Raw genomic sequence first — 18979 nt, forward strand, 5'->3', positions numbered from 1 at the left:
CCCACGACCCCCTTTTCGCGCCGAAACAGATAGCACCGCAACTTGTACAGATCGTGCGAGTTACGCCTCGCCTCTCACTTTATTTTCTGTTTCTCGGGTAAATCATCTGGACTGGTCGGTTTTTCAATCATGTAGCTTTGGCAGAGATTGCTTGGGGTTCATTCAAAACAAATCACGGACTCTGAAACGAAGCCGACATTTCGCGCCATTCACAATGCCGGCCTGTGTTGTATGTAAAGACAACAATGCTGTATGTATGTTTCGGCGTGGAAGGGGGATCGTTCGATATGTAGCGATCAAGGGTATGTTGTCAGAGGAAAAATGTTTTTTTTTAATGTCCATGCCAGTTGGACAATTGTGAATTCAACCAAAATTCGTGGAAGCTTACGTGTAATTATCGCTGTGCTGTCCGGAAAGGAGAAGGTAAGAACTGACCCGAACTCGCTCTTGTAAAAGTCCAGAAAGGCACGGTGCGTGAATCTCCCCCACCGCCATTGTTTTGATTTCGTCCCGTCGCCGCGCGGTTTACTCGCAGGCAAGCTTATTCATGTTCAGTCTCCCGGGGACTATGGCTTCGTAGACAGCTCACAATGCGACTTACAGGTCCACGAAAGTAATTTTCAACAACAACAAACTGAACTCCAGAATGGCGGGGTGATTATTCACCGCTGAGAGGACCGAGGTTCACCGAGAAAAATGGCTGGCTAGAAGTTTTGGATCCGTGACGTCATACAATCTCAGACGATCAGAACGAGGCCATTACGTCATCGGCCAGCGCGGCGGGGAGAGGAGGAGAGCGCGAAGTTCAAACGTGTCTACAGGGTCATATTAGGCGGATCAATGTAAAAATTGACGTACATCAACTTTTTAATGAGTAAACTACTGGAAAATAAAGAATTGAAAATTTTCTGATGCTGTCCTTTAAGGGCAGAGACTTCTTTGGTTTATAGTTGTCATAAAAAGTGTCTTTAGTGTTTGTTAGCATTTTTTTCCACAATGAAGTAAGCATTTTAGACCAGTGCCCAAACACAGTCCTAGGCCAGCTTCACTCCTGGCAGCTTTTGAAACTATCTTAGGCTACCGTAGGATCTACTTGGAGATTACTGAAATGGTTGTCAATGTCAACTTCAAGCTGAAACTCATGAATGAGACCTTGGGGTTATCTTGACAAGTTGGTGACAGTGAACAGAATATATAAATAGTCATATCCTGTTACCTTTTCTCCATTAGCTCCCTGATAGCTTGTATTGTGGGTCCTGTTCCAAGGTGGGTGTAGTATGGGCCCTCAGCTTTCTCACTTACAAAATCTGTGAAATGGTTATACAAGCAAGCTCAAGATGACATAAACACTGCACAAGTATGGCTGTTTCACAAAAAGGAAGCAGAAGCAAGACAGCAACCATCAGTCTTTTCCCTTTACATTTTCCTTAACACTTTTAGGGGAAATTGACAGCATCATTATCATCTCATACTACTTATGCTATGGTCACATTTCTAAACTCTGTTTGAAGGAACGAAAAGGAAAAGTATCAAGAAACAAACAAAAATTATGTATTATGTATTATATCATACCCTTTGTTCCCACAAACTGCCCAGCTGGGCGCCGGTTTAGCATTAAAGGGAAAGATTGAACAAAGTCTTCTTCTTTACTTCTTTGATTCTTCGGTGAACGTTTCAACGACCATCTGTCGCCTTCATCAGTACGAAATGAAGAAACGAAGAACACTGCTCAAATGATCTACCAGCCTGATGAAACTATTCACGGATAAAGGGAAAAACGTTTTACTAACCAACACAATTGCAAGTGGGCAGCTCGAACTTGCAGTCCGACTTCGTAGTATGTGCTCCAGCAGTCTTGTGAGGGGTTCTCTGAGGTGTTAAAGGTGTGCTCTGTGGCGTTCTCGGCGTTTCTTGAGAAGCCCTGGGCGTCGTTGGGGTTGATTGTGGGGTTGTCGGCGGCTGCTGCTGGGATGATGGTCCGGGCTCTGACTGAGGAATGTAAGGCAAGTTGTCAAACATCTGCTGTAGCTGCTGCGTGGACATCAGCAGGTTGTCGAGGGTCTTAGTTCTACCAGATGCTCCAGCTTTTCCTGACTTTTCGGGCGTTCTCGGCGGAACGGGTAATCCCGATGTTGTAATACATGAACTGGGTGATTCCAATAATCTGGACAGCCCAGGCGCTCTCTGGGCTTCCAGTGCTACATCTGAGGACCCAAGCGAGCCAGATTTTCTTGGTGGTTCTGATGCGGAAGCGACTGTTCTTGATTTTGCTGATGTTTCTGACTTTCCTGCTCTTCTGGATGTATCTGATTTTTCTGGCATTCCGAATGGTTCTCCCCTTCCGGGCATTCCTGACTTGTTAGGGTGATCTGCGTGATGGCCTGGATGCGTTTTGGAAATTGTTCTTGGTTTTGCCGATTCCAAAGTTCCGGGCCACTCAAATGGCGGCGGAGCTTTGAGCACTTCCTGCAACTGAAAGAAGCCTGACGGTGTGAAGGCTCTTGCAGCATCTGGTGTTCTTTGCGAGTGTGTTGAGTTGTTCAAAGACTGGCTTTGACTACCATGATGATACTGTTGAGGATCTAGAACATCTTTAAAAGAATTAGGCGGCGTTTCCTTTTGGTGGTCTCTTGCCGCGTGAGCAGGTAGGGTTGTTTTTGCTGTTTGTGGTGGGATTGCTGATGGGTGGACTGCTTGTTTATTGTGGTTTTGAACTACTTGTTGTTGTTGTTGTTGAAACTCGTCCTTCTGGGCATTTTCTGACATTCTAGATGTTAACGCGTGTAGGAGCATGATTCCCGAAGCAGCTTGCTCGACAGCATTGGGTTGCCTTTCTCCATCCATTTTTGATTGTGAAGCTTCCATCGCAGATACTGTGTGCAAGTCTGCTGCCTTCCGCACCAACGCGCCATCGGCCGACATTTTCATAAACTTGGGATGAACGTGTGAATTTCTGCTTTCCTGAGGCGCGTTACTCAGAGCATCGGCCAATCCACCGTGACTCCTCCTCCTTTCCCCTGCGTGCACCTCCTCTCTTGCATAGTTGGGACTGTGGCAGGGTTCAAAGGAGGAAGGAACAGAGTGGTTCAGCATCTCGAACCTCTGCGCAGGCAGGTTTCTGTGCAGTCGCTCTTGGTCATACTGGCATTCCCCATTGGGGTAGAAGGCTGGGTGGTGGGGTGCGAGGTGGTTTGTCTTGATTTGGTCCGCAAAAGGTGACGGGATCCCCTGTCCTGGTAACTCAGTTGTCCAGTCCTGTAGCAAACACAGGAGAATGTAAGATAAGTTGGGAAAGCAGGCTTAAAATGTCAATGATAATCAATGTGATGTTTCTTAGGCAATTAACATGAAACTGACATGTATCAGCATATGCATAGACTCTTTCTTCTTTTTTTTCTTCATTTTTTTTTCTTTGTGTTCAAGACAAAGTTAACATTTTTCTGCATACCTACACTGCCAGTGCAGGTAACACTCAAAACTACCTGTACCACTTTTTCTCTTCCCCCTTTTAGTCCTTCAAAATATTCTAATCAGTACCATTTTAAATTGTGTAATATGCTATTGATACTACTGTGCCAACTTCGGGGTGTTTATGTCACACATTATAAGTTAGCAACTAGTTACAAGAGTAACTTGAGACCTAAGGACCTAGAAAGGATATGATCAAAAATGTACGATGAAAGACGTATGGGGCCTCCTCTAAGTAACTAGGGCAGGTTCTGTGAGGCATGCGCATGAGATGATCAATATCATTGATTCTTCATCTAGCTGATGGAAACTAAAGCCTAAGCACCACATATGCACCTTCATGTCAGGTAACAAGCCCTTGGCTTCTTATATTTCTCATAGCTTCAGGCAGACATGGCCTAGAAGGGCTTTTAATTTTTTTCTGTCCCACTCATTGTTTGGGAGCTCATCTTGTTAAGTCTGTCCTTTCATGCCTAGGAAAATACATTATCATCAATTTTGTATCATGAAGTCCAGATTTTTGGACAGACACAAGCAAATTTCTGTGTCGGACGTGCTGAATGGAAAGCCCTGCGCACATATTGTCAGCAACACATGTTCTTGCTACACAGGCATTGAAACTTGAAAAGCCTCATACTACATGATATTTGCAAATGAAAGCATGCATCTGTATTAAAATGCAGCTGTTCATTCAGTTTTTTTCAAATTCAGTTTTTCTTCAGATAGAAGCTAACTTACTAAGCAAAAACAGACAATATCAGAGGTGATTTGGTCAGTATATTATAAGAATAATGTTGTAGCTTACTTTACCAAATCTCTACATGTACATAATCTATACTTACATATTAGAGAGACAACATGAATAACACAGACAGACAGTATGCAAAATTGTCTACTGTTTTACATGTATACATCTGTTTTGACTAGTGACACACTGTACATTTTTGTTCTGATACCAAATAACAAAATACAAACTACACATGGGCAGACACCACCTTGCTGCCATGCTTTCAATTAGTGGCCTGTACAATACCACCTGCAGGCCAAAGGGGCAGGACCCAGTCTGGCCTTCCCAACCTCATTAGTGATGTCTGCCATTGCCACCCTGGTCTGAAGGCTACTGCCTGGCTAGAAGGTTATCTTGAAATCCTTATTAGAATACCATGTTGTAGACTTTTAGCCAAGTCTGAATTGCGTTGGCATTTCCATGTACTCCAGAATGAATCCCACTAAAAGTTAAGTACAGCTCTTTAAAAAGAAACCATAGTTCAAAATCTTGCTAACAAATGAACAAACGGTTATATCTACCAAAAACTCATTAGTGATGTCTACCATTGCCACCCAGTTCTGAAGGCTACTGCCTGGCTAGAAGGTTACATCTACCACAGGGAGTAGCATAGAAAAGCCAGACAGAGGCCAGGCAATGTGCACATGTAATATTCAGATTTACCTGTTATCAATCACTTCATGTATTTGATTTTGTTCACTTGCAGTTAGCCTCATGGGCATGAATTTGCAATAAAACCTTAACAATGAAAAGACTACGTTCTTATTAAAATGACAAAACCCACTTATTCTGCAGAAGGTGGGACAGTTCATTAACCAGCCTTCAAAGAAGTCAAACCTAAAATGAATTTTTATATCCTTTTATACATCGCAGCTGGGGAGGCTAAATTACGAATCACTTACAGGCTTAACAAGATATATTAGAAACCTCACAATAGTAAACGTAGTACCTTACCGTTGATTTTGAAACTAGTGTTATATACAGTATGACTTAATTACTTTGAGACTGTACATGCATAGTAGTTCTTCCATGGCACAAGCTCTATGGATGATAGTGACAACACGACTTACAAAATAAATAAAAACTGACATGCAGCACCTTATTTATTACATTACAGTAAACCTGTCATATGAATAATGCCATGCCTCCCTAACAATCTAGTTAGAGGAAAAAAATTATCACATGATACAGAGGGCACTATTATTAGGACCTAGAGTTAGCTTTTACTAGTTTTAGACTAGAGTAGACACCTTTGATATTGTTTTTTACTTTGTCTGAATCTCTCATGTTACCTGCAATTAGCCCAAGGGCAAGAATTTGCAATAAACATTATTATAAAGTGCACCAGCACAAAACCAAATTGAAAATTTTGAAGCCAAACATTTATGATTTGAATGAGGCAAGCAACATTCATATAGTAGTGCCTTATCAAACTAAGGAGAGACACACGTGTGCATAATCATTCTAAATCAAATGTCACATTGATTCAGAGGTAATATAGATCACGCATAGATAGGAACGTTATTATTGACGTTATTGCAGCAGTCAAATTCATGCAATTACTAAGTGTCTGCAAGCAAGTCAGGGGGCCAGGGACAGGAAGTCTGTTCTAAAAGGAATTTAGCAGGGATGCAACAAAAATTCTAGATTGATCTTAGATGAGTTTAATTGTCAATAACATAATGAAACCTTTGGTGTACAATTTTACAGAAGAACAAATTAATTATTTAACCTCACCTCTAATATTTACAGAAAATGAAGTAGATAAAGATTGATACATATCAATCATTTGCAGGCATCATAGTCTGATGCATAGCGACTGCAGAGATATCATCAAAAATAAGAATAAATTCAAACCTTTCTATTGAAGGCAATTTTTTCTCACTGGAATACAAAAATATGGTTATCTCCTTTATTTAGGATAAATCTTGTTGAAGACAGACAACATTTTTGTTTGAAATGGTGATCAGAAACCACCGAATTAGCCTACATTTTCATATTCAGAAAGAAAGGGATTGAGAGAGGAATCAGTGCATTTTACCCTTAGGAGCCCCTGCTTTGATGTATGTCCCCATATATAATGAGCCCCCAGGTATGAAAAACGATGTGCCCCGCTATCAGCTCCCAGAGCACATCCTGCCTACCTTTCTGCATAAAGAAAATTCCTCAAAACCTGATCATAGTTCTTCCCTTTCTCACCTTTTCCATGCAACAAAGAAGAAGCCAAATAAAATGGTACATAAAGGCAGTGAAATAATTCAAATGGTGTAACATTTCCATGCAGAGGATATTATTCATACAGTCACCAGCTTTACATGTCCCAGCAACATGAATACAATAATTTTTCAACCACTTTTTTTCTAAAAATTTCTAAATTCATGTGGATTGACCTAGAAAACTGAAAAAATAGAATCAGTTTGGCAGAGATCAATGGTTTTTGCTGAAAATCTGTTTATATTCTCATAAATAATGCACGGCAGTCTGTCTGCATGCAATTTACTGCTCCAAGACCTCTGCTCTAAAACAGCTCCCTCTGCTCCGGTTTTACCCAAGATTCAAACTGAACTTGAATGAAGGACGATTCGCGACTGCAGCGCTACTACGAGAGGGCTCAGCCTACGAGCGCCACGTGTCCGATCTCAACGCCACCCGCAAGAACGCTCCGCTAACAGAATTTGAGCAGTGCGCCAAAAAGCCGAGGAAGGTCATAGGTTGAGTATGACTTTGAGCGTAAAAGCGTAGCTCTACGATAAACATATAACGTTATGTATGTATTTATCTAGGTCCTTCAGTCTATTAATGCCGGCTATCAACCAATGCAATTTCTCTTCCATTCGGTGGTACAAAATAACAACAATCTGGCAATAGGAGAAACCGGCACCTGAGCCGCTCTCCGGCTACCTTCACACTGATATTCCTGAGCAACTTTAAATAGCATACATCCGGTCTAGTACGCTTAATAACGCAGACAGTTGTAAATGTTTCAGATTGAAAATTCAAAGCCCAGGATGTCTTCTCCATGACACTAATCTTCTGGTAGAGCACCTCCCTGAACAAAGAGGCCTCCCCATCATTCCATTTACATGGTAATCTCGTACAGAAAAAAACACACAAATTCATGGATGTACCTGAGAAGTGTCACCCCTAGATGGAAGCAAGGCGTGGCTCTCAGGAGAAAAGAAACCAGGAGAGAAATAACAGCTGCTTGAGCTTGGAATCTACTGTGTTGGTCAGGTCGCCTGGCCTGCCAGCCTTTCATGGGTAGATAATGCTGATTTAATGTCACACAACCTCAAAAGAACCAATAATTGAGCCCGCTGGTCATGTGACCACAGATCGGTCCATCAGGGATGCAGGGATGGGGGGCGACAGGATCCTATTCCTGTCATACACAAGCTCTGGATTATTGACTGAGATATCCCAAGCATTGGAGGCATAAACCCTTACCAGGGCAGAACTGCTTCTCCAGACATTGTACATTGAATATACACATTTAATCCCAAAGGAAAGCTGATAAGGTATCCTGAATTTCATTCTCTCTTACCTATTTACAACCATCATTCGAATCAATTCTAAAACACCTCTTAAAATTGTCATGTTCACAAACAAATGCCAGTGGAAAATTATTTATTTCTTTGCTGCAGTAAAAACTACTCCTTTTTAAATATAAAAACAATATGATATCATGAAGTTGAGCTACCCATATCACTCCTGCCATAAGATCATCAGTAGCATATGTAATGCTATACGCTCTAATGATTTTTTCTGGGACACGCCCATTTTTTCAGGATATGCTATTCTTTCTCTCCTTCACTCATAAATATGTCTGTAAGATCTATTTCTCCGTTAACACATGTTATTGAAGCAGAAATTTCCCCTGGTATGGTCATGTACAGACCATCCTCATACCATCAATGAATAACCTCATATTTATGCTAGCTCCCCAGAAACATATATTGACATTTTCAGCTAGCCAGAGGGCATAGCTTCCATGTTATGTGGTGACTAGTAAAAGCAATAAATTCTAACGCATGAGATGGGCAAGCCAATATATGCAAAGCAATCTCCAATTCACACTGTCACAGGGAAACAGTACATCATGTAACAAACTGACAAATACAAAATGGTGTTTTAGCATATGGAGACATATAGTAATGAAGGGCACCCTGAATTGGACTTGCATCAATGGCAAAAATAATTGTCATGAAAAGCTTTTATGGCTTCTGTCCTACCCCTGCATGTATTCGTTTCCAATATTAAATGTGTTTTCAATTCATGTATATATATATATATATATATATATATATATATATACACATATATATATACAAAGAAATAAAGAAGTAAAGAATGTTACAATGTTCAGAGAATCAGAGTACATCTCAAGTTTTGAATGCAATAGTGCAATTGTAAAAATATAATTATACAAGCAAAAATCAAAGCACTGTACCACATTACTAGGAGCACGTAAATCAACCGCATTACTAAAAAATTGGGTACCTACTGGCTGCAAATCATACACCAGATGTATTATGATACGCCAGATGTAAAGCATGACACTTGCATAAGGCATTTTTACAGTTATAGAAATACATTATTCATGTTATTCATGTTATTACTATTTCTGCTGAGCAAGTATTCAGGATCCATATTGAACTTCAAAATCATGAAGAAATATAGTCAACGCATAAGAAGAAACATGATCTGTAACATAAAAACGTTACATGTAATACGATACGACGCGTTACAGAAACCACATGGCGACATGTAGGTACCTATATATGGCATAGGGCCAATGACGTCAATTACTTATTGATATCAACGGGGAAACCCCTCTTTGCTCATACCCGCTGTAACGCCATTTATTTGCGTACGGCCCTGCGGTACGTATGTGACTAGCAACTATTCCGTATCTTAAGCCCAGGCCGCCCCGCAAATCGATCGGGTCTTCCAGAAGGAATGGACTCAGAATGCACTGGAGATAAGCATGGACGATTTCAAGTTAAAGCTCGCACAAGGCTGTCCCCAGCATAATTTTGTTTTCCGTCCCACTCAATGTCTATGGGAGCCCATGTTGTCGATTTTCCTCATTAAATGTCATTTTACGCTCTTGACAGTACATTTTAGAAGCAGTTTCATGTCATTTATGGGATGGATCGGAGTAAAATTATTTTCCGTCCTAAGAAAAACATTTTCGTGCCCGGACGGAAGGATGGGTCCTGGAGACAGCCTTGAGCTTACATCTTCTCTCAACAACGAACGTCGTTCAACAAAAACGCTGTAAAGCACAGAACAAACTGAAGGCCTTTTAACACACGTGAGCACGTGGATGCGCGTTGCTGACTGTGAAGAGGGAGGCTTGCTTTGCAAAATAAAATGTAGCAATAATTGAATGCTACAATATAATCTAGCTCATCTGTTATTGTACAGTTAGATATGACGTGTATGAATGCAAAACGCAAATGTAAAGCAGCTGCCCTCTACATTCTCTGGAACACATTGAATTTCATCCTACCTCAGTATCTGCGCAAAAACTTAGTATCTACTAGCCAGCTGTCTATCCACCATTCCTTCATCTGCATTTTTGCTCAGTGCTGAACCATTGACTCAATCCTCCCTCCCTATTCATCCATTTTAACGGCAAGCCAGGAATTGGGGAAAGGTTACATACGTCTACAACGTTACCTTCTGGATGCTAATGAAAGCTGCCTTGAGTCTTGACACACACTTGTCAAACCCACAGCTTTGCTACAGTATCTGTGCAGGTTACCATCCAGGTTGACATGTCTTCAGAAGGAAGGTGCAGTACTCATCAGTCTGCATACTGCAAAAATCCCTTCACCAAAAGGCTGACCCCTGGGAGAATGCTACAGACTGGAGCCGACTGTGAGATTTACAGGTCCTTGCTGCAGACATGCTCGCATTTGCAGCTGGATTCACAGCTCAATTACTGATCGATAGCATGCAGCCCCTGCAGACAGTTGCAGCTCCTGCGCCCACAGAATTAGTCCAGGGGCCTGCGTTTACAGAGAATCTGACTGTTGTTCTGCTTTCATGGGTAATCCTCAGGCACAAGCACAGACTGACATTGATAAATGTCTCCACTGGGGCTTATATAGTGCAACCCTGCTTCCTAATGAATGCAAAATTTAGGAGGGCTTACTCTGCATGTATCAACCTCCCCTCCTCCTGCTTCCAATAGGAAGCCAGGGTTGAAATTGGCTGTATTTTATTCCTGTCTAGGAGATACATGTAGTTAATCAGAAGGCCTAGGGGTTTAATGGGGAGAGACAAGAGCACAGCCCCATCATGAAGAGACTCACTTGATGTGAACACCTCATTGATTAGAGTGGGACACCAGTTCTGTGGGGTCAGGGGGCAGGAGGTCAGCCAGTTACATCCTGCATCAGCAGTTTGAACACTTTCTTCTGCAGAAATTACACCTTGTCAAGATGGCACATTGAAATTGACCTGACAAACTATCTGATTGCCTGCTTTCTTCAATCCATCAACCTTTTAACTTGAGCAACATCAGCAATACTGTACATGTAGTTATGGCACAAAAGTAGGACCAAAATGAGGACCACTGTGCTAATTTTCACAACCTACTTGTTGAACAATGTCAATCAAGTATAAAAAAATGATTAAAAAATGATAAATCCAAACTGACCAAAAAATCCTTCAAAATTATACTGTGATGTTAACAGAGTTTAGTCACTGTACGGGGAACCCTTACAATACCAAGTTTTTACTCTACATTTTCAAAACATCATTGCAGTAGGGCCAAGATCCCCCTTCCACACCATCCCCCAGATTGGTCGCTTTGCCCTTACTAAAATAAAATCCTAGCTAGAACCCTGGAACTAAGTTAGGGGTAGCGGTACAATGCTTGAACTAGCTGCAGAGTAGCCCTTCTGTAACTGAATCCCCCGTGCTGTTTTGGTGCTATTCAATGCCTTATGTAATGACAATAAAGTCACTGCTCCAGTGCTTGTCAGGAATCTGGACGAGAGCCAGGTGACCCCACAACCAACACTTTGTTGTCCTGAGCTAAGGTTGCCTCCTGTCTGCCTATTGGACTAGTGACTGCATGGGTGTTGACTTTCTGTCTGGCCAGGCTCCAGCCTTCAAGCATGCACTTGTTTGGTGTACTATACACAAGGTACCATGACATAATTCAACCACAGGAAAATATGGGAAACCACAGGAAGATATGTACTGCAAAATAAACCGTCAGCAACAGTGCTTAACACACTTTTTTTTTCTGTTTCATCCAATCTATGATTCAGCATTCAGGTTGTGAAGTACAGTGTATTGCAAAATGTAACTTAAAACAAGAGTGCTGAAAACACTTTTTTTTCTATCGTACAATATGTACAGAGCCCACAATCGTATCTCTAGTCTGCCAAGATGCAAGTTGTTAGTAATGTTCCTTTACAAATGTACCATGAAACAACAGCGAAAAGAACCAACAGAAAATTTACAATGCACACATGAAGTAATAGAAACAAAGGCAGGTTTGTACAGATATGAGGGAACATTCAATATATGAAGATGATATCCTTTTCGACAAACTCCTTGCTATAGTCAAACTAGAAAAAAGGAAGAAGGAAAATAGTCCAGTGAAATACTTATGGTACCAGTCTCAGTTTGTAAGCACCTGTTAACCTTCCTGTCAATCACACTTTATTACCATGACAACACACCTCAATTTTCTTGCACAATGGACTTTACCGATTAACCAAACAAGACAAATACACATTGACAGAAACAATTACAATGTGTTAGATGACCTTCTATTCTAACTGAATACCAGATAACAACTTTACATCAGTTTTTGTCAGCATGCAAAACCAGGAAACATTATGGCTCATTGGCACAACAAATCAGTATGCGCACTATTCATGTAGGCTATAAAAAGACTGCAATGTCAGTAACATCTGATTCGAAAAGGAGGGGATTTTCCTGACATTTGAAGGTTTTTTACACAACCATAACATTCCTTCTAGACCCTGAAAAAAAGCTATCACCGTCCTATGCCAGCAGTCCCCTCATCAAGAAAATCGCAATCTAAATCGGGCCTTATTGCCCCTAGGCTTTTGTACAGTCATGCGAAACAACCAGGTAAAAGGCAAATGTCTGCAATGGATCTGGTCTTGTCCCAAGTCTCTGTCATATTTCCCCTGAAGCTAAATAACCCAGACAGACAGAGCCAGACACTACTTTGACAACTAAAGGTCACACTTATCATCCATCCAACATTGTTTCCAATGTCATTCATGTCATTGGACTGTCTTATAATACTCCAAGCATGGCTATACAATACAGCACCTGAAATGTGAGCTCACTCGAAGAAACCACAAGAATCTCGAAGAAACCACAAAAATTTCGCAGGTCTGCAAAACAAACCGCATAAGTCCTAAAGGTCACTAGGCTGACAGAAAGGAACCTTGCTCCCAGCTTAGCTACTCCTGTCAGAGAAAAGCCTCTTCAACTACGATTTGCAAGAGCCATGCTAGATACCAGTACAAGTGCTTGAAATGTAGGGACCATGATTTGGTCAGTAAATGTCTAGATACGTAGGCATGTAGCTGGGGCATTTGGTAACCAGACAGGTCTACTAACACAAATAAATCAGAAAGTCTGCACTGCTGTGGCCTTGAAAAGTCAGCATGGTGATACTGATAGCCAGCCTTTCCTGCATTAACCTAGGTGGCTAAATTCTTTGTCTTGCAGAGTGTGTAAACTGATTTCTATTGGGGCAATTTGAGGTTTTCACACTCCTGTGCAAGATGTGTCCACATCAAACAACTCCTACTGTGAGGGAGTCTGTAAAAAGCTTTCCACCTGATCACTCCCTGATATAAACTTTGAGGCCAAACTGTAATCACTTGTGTTCATTAGATACCAATTTCCTGTAATCCTTGCCTTTCTGGAAGACATTGAATGCTAAATATAAGGGCCATTACCATTCTAGTATCCAAAGTCTGTAAACCAGGATGCTTTGCTGATCATTTCTGTGTGTAATGCGCCACGTCTCAAACTCTCATCATCTGTGAAACAATACAGCTGTCGCCTCACAGCACTCACTATCTTTTCCTGACTCCAGTTCAGGAGGGTCTGCATGGAGGGGACATGGTAATGCTTAATGGTATTCTAAATAAAGGAGCGAAGGTGTGCATAGCACTGCATACATGTACCCTTTTTGGCGAGGCATAGCAAGCTATTTCAATTCACCAATAAACGAAGCTGACAATTACTAATAGTAAACCCAGTCTAATTGAACATTAAGCATTGTTTGTAAATCATATTTGTTACCTAGAATTCATTGTACAGCGTTATTGAAAATTCTTTGTATCATACTGTTGAATGCTACATGTAGATTGCCTAAAACTTTAAAAGTCAACATGGAAATCCTGGTTGTGTCACTGTTAGCGACCAGCCAGGTTTTACCAATTAAGATACCCAAATCTAAGAAGGTGCAGTGTATACATGCAGGTGAACTTACTGTCAAGCATTGACCGCCCTCCTAAAATTGCTTTGCAAGCCCTCCTAGATTTAGTAATAAAATCACTGCCAGTTCCCCTCCATGCAGACCCTCCTGGAGTGCATGGGGGCCAAGAAAAGATTTTCCAGAGCCCAACAATGTTTACTGCCAGTGTTTACAGTAGTCTCCTGCTACGTTTCACCTTGCACACACACTCCCACAAATCCCACTCACTATCTCCTGCTTCTGAATAACCTTGCAGGAATCCCCACCCCAGTACTACAACCTACAGAATCTATGGTTTAAAGACGTAACACAAAACCAACATGGATTAGGAATTTGTAACCCAGGCTTTTGAGCAGGACAACCCTTGTCCTCCACCTTTAAGCCACCATTGTGCTATTAAAACATTCACTTGCCTTTTGACTGCAGTAGGTATAAGTTTAGTCAATCCCCTCTGATGAAGTTTGCATTCATTGCAGTACACGTTAGTTAGTAAGTCTCCCCACACAGGAGGGTTTGCATGCAACCAGACAAACCAGCAGACAAAATAATATGTGTACCAGGCCGGGGTCTCCAAAGGCCCTGTAGGGTCACAGGGTTGAGTGATTCCATTCTTCCTCAGATGTCAATCAATGCAAATGAGCCCGGGGCAGCTCCTGGCCTGAATGGACTAGTAAACAAATGCTTACCTTCTGTTATTTCTGTCCCTAGTTTACTTAATGTTATCAGTTACATGAACAATGGCCATGAATTACAAACACAATGAAGGTCGGTCTTCTCTTATGGCGGTCGCATGAATCTGTATGGCTTCTGAGATAAAGAAAGGCTGTAGTCATGTCTAATTAGTGTTCTATAGCTTGGGTTAATGGTTGGCTGTTTTTATTCATGCATGGGCACTAGTGTACTGGCCATCGTTAACTCTTGAAAAGACTTTGGCAATAACCTGCTAAGCAAGCTTGCTACATGTGTATGTCACCCAAATGCAAAATGGTTATATTATTACTGGCTGGCAAAATACACCAGATGATTATTTGATAGTCAGTTCCAAAAATACAATCTGATGCATTGCTTGTAAATTAAGAATCTCCTTTAATCTGTGTTGAAAAAGCTCAAGACAATGCACATCTTTGGGGATCATGTTCCTATTGAAAAAATGTTAAGGGGGAAAAATGGGTACCACAATGGTTATGACCTCATGTAAACAAGAACACAGGAAGGTGGTAGTGACATGTGAAGGTCATGTTCATGTATTCAGAGAAATGTATGATGTCTGCTCACTGCTGTAGTTATTACCAATACAATATTACCAACAGTTGACTGACAACAGGCCTTGCCGTCTTGGTTAGCCTAGCGTTCCATATGCAGACCATGTCCAAGTTATCTGATGCTCTTTCAGATTGTCATGCCTTCCCCCTACCAGCTGTCTGTCCAGTCTCCATATACTAGTGTTAATATCACCACCATGAACATCAGGAATACCCAACCCACATTCAGCTGGGTTGGGTTCAGACCCAGCCACGTAATCTCCGGTCACAACAACTCCCCATCCCAGACTACACATATTCAGATCAGCTGCTCGAATTACAGGGAGTCACATGCCAACCTTTATGGACTTCATAATTCATTACTACAAACTGAAATGCTAAATTTAAATGCCCTAACTGGTTAGGTTATCATCCCTCTAAAGACAGTCTAGACTTGTTTTTTTACATAACCATAGAGAATCAAGCAAGGATGTCTTTTCAACCAGAAGGGGCAACAGTGTATAAGATCAGTATACAAACTTCTAAAACCCTCTCTACTAACATCCTGGAGGATGTCTGTACCCTAGCGCCAACACCAAATACAGGGGCCAACCATTGTTATTACATCCACATGGTCCATTGGATAGCAAGCCATGGTGTACTACTTCTCTTGATTTCCACGGGCAGCTTCTTCTGTTGCCGTATGCTTTCAAGAAAATGGCTTAGATCCTTAAAGAGGCTTCACTCCAATATCTACAGATGCCCTACGATTCTGCAGCCTTCCTATTCGGTGTACTTTGGTCTCTCCCTGCTGAATGCCAGCTGGCTCCCTGCCCTGTGACCCAGACATGACGTCACACCAATATATCACAAAGCCTGCCCAGCCCCTGCTCCTGCATAGTCATGAGCTGGCTATACCAATGGCTGGAGGGGGAACAGGTTCACACAAAAGCAGGCCTTAGCACAGATTACTGTTACTAAGTCTATTACATTGTAGCTTTAAAAACAATGCAGGATAAATCAGTTTAGTTTTGAAATGTTTAAACTGTGAATTTTATTCATGTGTGACAATAGATTTTATGTAACCTTAAATTTTGGATGTTCAACACAGGAAAACCAAGGGAGTAACTGCAAGGCTTGTCTATTACATGTACTACGTCTAACTTTAAAACTAGGCTTTTCTTGTTTGCTTTTCTAAGCTTGATTTGTCTGAGGTGGTACATTGCTTGTCCAGAATTCATTGTTACGCATTATTGACACAATATTTGTCAATATTCATTTGGCAAAGTTGGATGCGAGGTCACAAAAAAATCACGACAGAAAATCCATGCGGCTCACGGTGTAGGTATTCACGGACTACTTTGAAAGACACCGCTTGAATACAAACAATGAAACAATCCAATAAACCCAACACCTTTTGCGGTAACAAGCCAATTTACCGTCAAGCCCTGACAGTCCTACTGAATTTGCAGTTAAACGTTGCCCGCTAAATTTACCGTCAAGCAATTGCTACGATCCCCCATGCAGACCCTCTTCTGCTTGAGCGATGTCTGCATTCCACCCTTCATGATGTAGTAGCCACTCAGTTGACTAAATTCTCACAGGGTCATGTGAGGACACTGGCACGGTACGGTACCCACGGAAAATGGAATTTTGTATTAGTTTTGTTTAGTACTGTTGGCCTCGTCTGTTTTAAAATGGGATCGGACAGAAGCAACATGCAGGTAACGTTATCCAGACACAAACTATGAATAGAGATACTGCAATATTTCGCAACTACGTCCACTTTTTGCAAGGATGATCAAGCCTTCGAATATAAAACTAACATGACGAGTTTTCTTGCTGTTTCTGTAGCAAGTTTTATTTTTACAGAGAGGCGTTGCTAGTCTTGCCTCTTGAAATTAAATGTGCTTGAGATATCTCCTTGAACACATTCCACACCCCTTCTGAAAGAAGGGTGCAGTCGCGAGAGAAATTCTCAACCCAGATTAGAACCGGGGTCTCCCAGATACCAACTTTGAACCAGGAGCCTGGAGTTGAGCTATGCGTAGTAGTAGAAGCATGATGTCAATTTACAGAACACGAAGTTGGGAAACTTCTTGCTGTGGCTGATTACTCCACATATGTTTGTGTTTCCATTTTGCACCATTCCAGTAGGCATTTCGGACACTCCCTCCCCCCCACACACACAAATACGCAAAGAAGTACTCCAAAAGAAAAATCAAAGAATCCTCTGTTGACGGTGCTGTTTCCGTTCTGTACCTTGAAATCCTCTCAAAAATACAAGAAATGCCATTTCATATGGTTCAATTTTCAACATTTTCCATGGGTGCATGCCCCCGAATCCCCAACAGAGCTCGTGCCTCCTGCAAACGCGAGTCCAAAAAATCTACAAAAGAACCAAAAAAACAATATCCTAGCTGCGGGCATGCTGCACTGAACTGTAGTAAGCTTTGACACTGGCTGAAGAGTCAGCGCTGAGTAGCAACATGCCTGTGTGTGTACAATGACACGTGGTAGATGACACGTGGTAGTTCGTTGTTCCCCCTGTTTCTGTTGCTGTTGTCGGATCGGAGCTGACCTACTTCATGCGAGGTCACCTGAGGACACTGGCACTTTGCCTATGGAAAAAGGATTGGCCATAATGGCGTCACTTTCGGCCAACAACCCGTGCACTTTGTCGGCTACTTGGCAATGGAGATGGACACGTGAGGTGGCCTTTCGACCTTTGGTTTGACACGGAAAAGTGGCCGGCTGGAATCTTACACCTTGTGGGATTTAACCGCCAATACCACAAAAATTTATCAGCACAACATTGACCGCTGTGGTCGACATTGTTTATACACACGCATGTACTGATTGCTATATGCCCTAACTGCTGTATCAGCAGGTTTCCATTCCACTTTTTGCGGAAGTCTAATCTTCTATACTGTTTAAGCTACAGGTTCATTAAAAAGGGCACCAAGCTACAATGTAGCAAGCAATGTGAGAACACGAATGTCTTCCTTAGTGTTTCCAAGCACAAAGCTTTCGTTTGGAGCTAGAATTAATAATTTACAAAGCAACTGGGAGAAAACGCATGATGATGGTCCTGCCTTTTTTTCTCACATGTACCAAAACAAAGTTCGTGTAATACATAACAAGCACAGGACAGGCTGTTGAGGACTTGTTCGTTTACTTATCAAAAGTAGTTGAGTTAATGCCAAATGTTGGTTTGATAGCACATCGAAAATTGGAATTACTAAAGCCATTATGAACACAATTAGAACAGTCGTTTTCAATCTTATTTCTACAAAACTAATAGAATGCGAAGCTTCTGGTGCTATATCTTCTGTCTCCTACCAGAATCCACAAGCTTTGTACTACTAAAGCGAAACAGGTTTATTGGGATATGCCCTACTACATCAGAGCACCACATTTTGTCAGCAAAGAAAATGTCTAGAAAGCTATTACAAAATAGTGACAGGTCTATCCTCACTATTTCACAATGGTGTGGTACTGGTAAGGTTGTGTTCAAATGATTGGCATTTTACGATTTTTATTATCTTTTGCCCAGCTTCAGTGCATTCTTCTAATTATTATGTATGATCAATAGTATTGTACAGGTGTGAGTGATTGGATATTTACCATAATGTTTCACACGTTTACTAGATATATTTTTTTCAAATCCAGAAAACTGATATTTTAGCAAATACATTAGAACCTATTCTACCATGTTTTACTGCAGCTAGATATTTCTGGCCAAAGCATGGTTCAAGGTTTTTAAAAAAAGCTGCACTTTTTTGTCTCTAACTAAGAAACCTTTGGTTTGTTGTTATAGTGTCTCTTACCTGTGTTGGTCTTCAGCAGAAGCCCAAGTCACAACACCCCCACAAAGCAATGTTTTGGACATGCTGTGCAAATATCAACCTCAAACAAAACCAAATCCCCCTTCAGGGTGTGCCACTGCACCTCAGGGTCTCATGTTTCGGGATCCAAATTCAGGCTTTA

At 41.4% G+C, this 18979-nt stretch overlaps 1 protein-coding gene across 5 annotated transcripts in view; it reads right to left on the minus strand.

Moving 5' to 3' along the window:
* Positions 1 to 18979, minus strand: part of LOC118411024 (methylcytosine dioxygenase TET3-like) — a 45816-nt gene that overhangs the window by 12928 nt on the left and 13909 nt on the right. For 4 of the 5 annotated variants that reach the window (XM_035813026.1, XM_035813024.1, XM_035813027.1 and 1 more), the window contains 2 exons: positions 1791 to 3255; positions 1217 to 1307 (listed from right to left, as the gene is read on the minus strand). In XM_035813026.1, the coding sequence (XP_035668919.1) occupies positions 1217 to 1307; positions 1791 to 3255 (1556 nt within the window). Of the gene's footprint in view, positions 1 to 1216; positions 1308 to 1790; positions 3256 to 7383; positions 7521 to 18979 lie in introns of those variants that run through there. The other variant, XM_035813029.1, reaches the window with a different exon arrangement.

The sequence above is a fragment of the Branchiostoma floridae genome, chromosome 3 (assembly GCF_000003815.2).
Source record: "Branchiostoma floridae strain S238N-H82 chromosome 3, Bfl_VNyyK, whole genome shotgun sequence".
Lineage (NCBI taxonomy): Eukaryota > Metazoa > Chordata > Leptocardii > Amphioxiformes > Branchiostomatidae > Branchiostoma > Branchiostoma floridae.